This window comes from Adiantum capillus-veneris, chromosome 8, assembly GCF_014529385.1.
Source record: "Adiantum capillus-veneris isolate H3 chromosome 8, ASM1452938v2, whole genome shotgun sequence".
In the NCBI taxonomy this organism is placed as follows: domain Eukaryota; kingdom Viridiplantae; phylum Streptophyta; class Polypodiopsida; order Polypodiales; family Pteridaceae; genus Adiantum; species Adiantum capillus-veneris.
In genome coordinates, this window is record NC_140938.1 from 25,874,708 (window position 1) to 25,877,102 (window position 2,395).

Genomic DNA, 2,395 nt, shown 5'->3' on the forward strand with positions numbered 1-2,395 from the left:
CATAAGCACAACACAACATTTCCCACATACTTATCCTCATTTATTGGGTCATACAAAATAGGATGATGATTATTACCCTTTAGACCCATAAAAATGAGATATCTCTCATTGTCTACCATACAGAGGCTTCTGTACATTGTGTTCAACTCTGGCCAACATGATGGATCATTGATGCCTCCAAGGTTTCCTTCCCAACCGTCTGGAAGCTTTACCAAGAGAGAACTCAAACTCTCTACACCATTCTCTGTGCTTTTTCCAAACAAAATCTTTAGCATCTGATCTTGAAAATCAATAGAGACCTAATGTTCATCCCATAGGGCTTGCATTTGAACTATTTTTTGGAGAATCTTACCATTTGTATTCGCCACATCTTCCTCCTATTGTTGTTATTGCTCTTTGTTTAGTAGATCTTCATTGTCAAGAGTCCTTGCATTCTCATGCTCTTCAAGGTTTTGACCACCTTCAACAATTCTAGGAGCTTCATAGCCATGGAAGATAGCAAGCTCATTCTCTTCAAAGCCTTGATCGTGATTTTCATCTATGATAGCTTCAAAAGTACTATATTCAAGAATTTGACAATTCAAATCCGATCGAAGTTCGTTTGTGCTTGTGGGTACTATGGTTTCTTGACTCCGTGAATCATGTATACTTTGAATGCCAAATACTGAGTTTATTTCTTGATATCTAGCCTCAGCATCCTGATGTCTTTTATAGGTTGATGGAGCTACCAACCTTCCACCATAGCAATATTCTTTGCATGAACACCATTGTTTTCTAGGTGCTTGATGTGATGATGTTTGAGCAGTCTCAATCGTTGTAGTAGGTTGAGAGTTGGAGGTGGAATGCTCAAAATTTCGAATGCTCATGCTTGGATGAGGATCCCCATTGCAATCGTGACGAAGGTGCTCGTAATATGTCCTTGTACTAACAAGCTCATACCCAAGAGAGCTATATAGGCTTGCACTTATAATTACATTGGCACCTATGTAGCCTTGTGTCTCTAGGCTCCATCTATTTGACACAAAAGTGGAACATAGAGTATATTTCAAATCTCTTATATTTCTTCACTTAAAACCGACTTTTGTCAAATTAAAAAACAATAGTCTTTATAAGTTGACACAAAGTAAAGCATTGAGACATTACAACAAATCTTTCAAATTCAATAAAATTTGTGACATCCATTGCTCATCTCCACAAAAGAGAATAATAGGAGTCACTCAAAAATAGTTTTCTAGAAGGAAAATAGATGAAAGTTCCTCCATTCTTTCTAACATAACATCTATAGATACCAAATTGGACTCCCTGCGCCAATAGAATATGTAGTAATCAACAAGACGTAGACTCTCTCTTTCAGAAGAAGGAGCTCTAGATTCCCATCCCACCCAACATGATCATCAATCCATATATGTAAAAAGGTGGTTTTTGGCTTAGATTTACCAAACAAATAATAAGAACTCTCCTCCCACAGCTTCACTATTTCTTGGGTTGCCATTAAAAAATATTTAGCTCAAGAATAACTTCCTCACCCACCTCCATCATTGAACAAGCATGCAGATTAGAAAATATACCTGCAAAGCCAAACTATTTTTCTAAGGTCAACACTATCCCAAATGATGAAAGATTTGCAATCTATCGTCATCTTTTTTTTTTTAAAGATCACTCAAGTAACTTTTGGGTTTCATGTGTAATGTAAAAATCGCTACAGCTATAACATTAGATATAGATAACGACTAAATAATGTTCGTAATGTTTATTGCAAGGCAGAAGATGCACGTAATAACAGATGATGCAAAGAGTGCCGATGCCTACACCAGGAGGGGCAAAGGATTTACCAACCGTAGGGATCGTATAAGGGAGGAAATGCTTTGCCCATAACGAGGAGACCCAATTAGGTTTGACTCAAATTTTTCATGAGTGAAAAAATTCTTTTTGTTTTTTAAAATATTAAAGACTCCGAGCCATGTGCATGTCCCCTAAAAGAATCACTTAGTGTTCTTGCAACTAACATGTTTAATAGCTTGCAATTGAATTAAACAATTCCAAAAACGATCAGTGTAACCCTGTACATCTTCATTTTGACCCTTTCAAATTAAATCCCATTGAGATCGTGCTTTAGCTTTGTACTATGTGGGCAAAAATTGAGGTAAAAACACTTTTTTAAATGCATGCCAGGTATGTGGTCTTTTCCCATGCCGTTTGGTGGCGTTCCACCACAGTGCAACGTTGCTAGTGAGATGATTTGATGCACATTTTACCATCTCACGTTCGGGGAAGTCTTCATCATGAAAATAGTCATCTAGATGATTAACCCATGCTAGAACCGTGCTAGCATCTTTAGTGCCATCAAAATCCTTGAAAGTGAAGGCTTTTTGCTAATTTTGTTTTGCTTGGGTGT

At 37.2% G+C, this 2,395-nt stretch overlaps 1 protein-coding gene across 1 annotated transcript; it reads right to left on the reverse strand.

Annotated features, from left to right (window-relative positions):
- Positions 1 to 386: 386 nt before the first annotated feature.
- LOC147451827 (uncharacterized) lies at positions 387 to 866 on the reverse strand. Its single transcript, XM_086518836.1, has one exon. The coding sequence runs from the start codon at positions 864 to 866 to the stop codon at positions 387 to 389; it is 480 nt and encodes a 159-aa protein (XP_086374962.1).
- Between the last annotated feature and the right edge of the window lie 1,529 nt (positions 867 to 2,395).

Excerpts from the sequence above, each read along its gene's own strand:
- LOC147451827 (XM_086518836.1), bottom strand. The coding sequence starts at position 866 with ATGAGCATTCGAAATTTTGAGCATTCCACCTCCAACTCTCAACCTACT.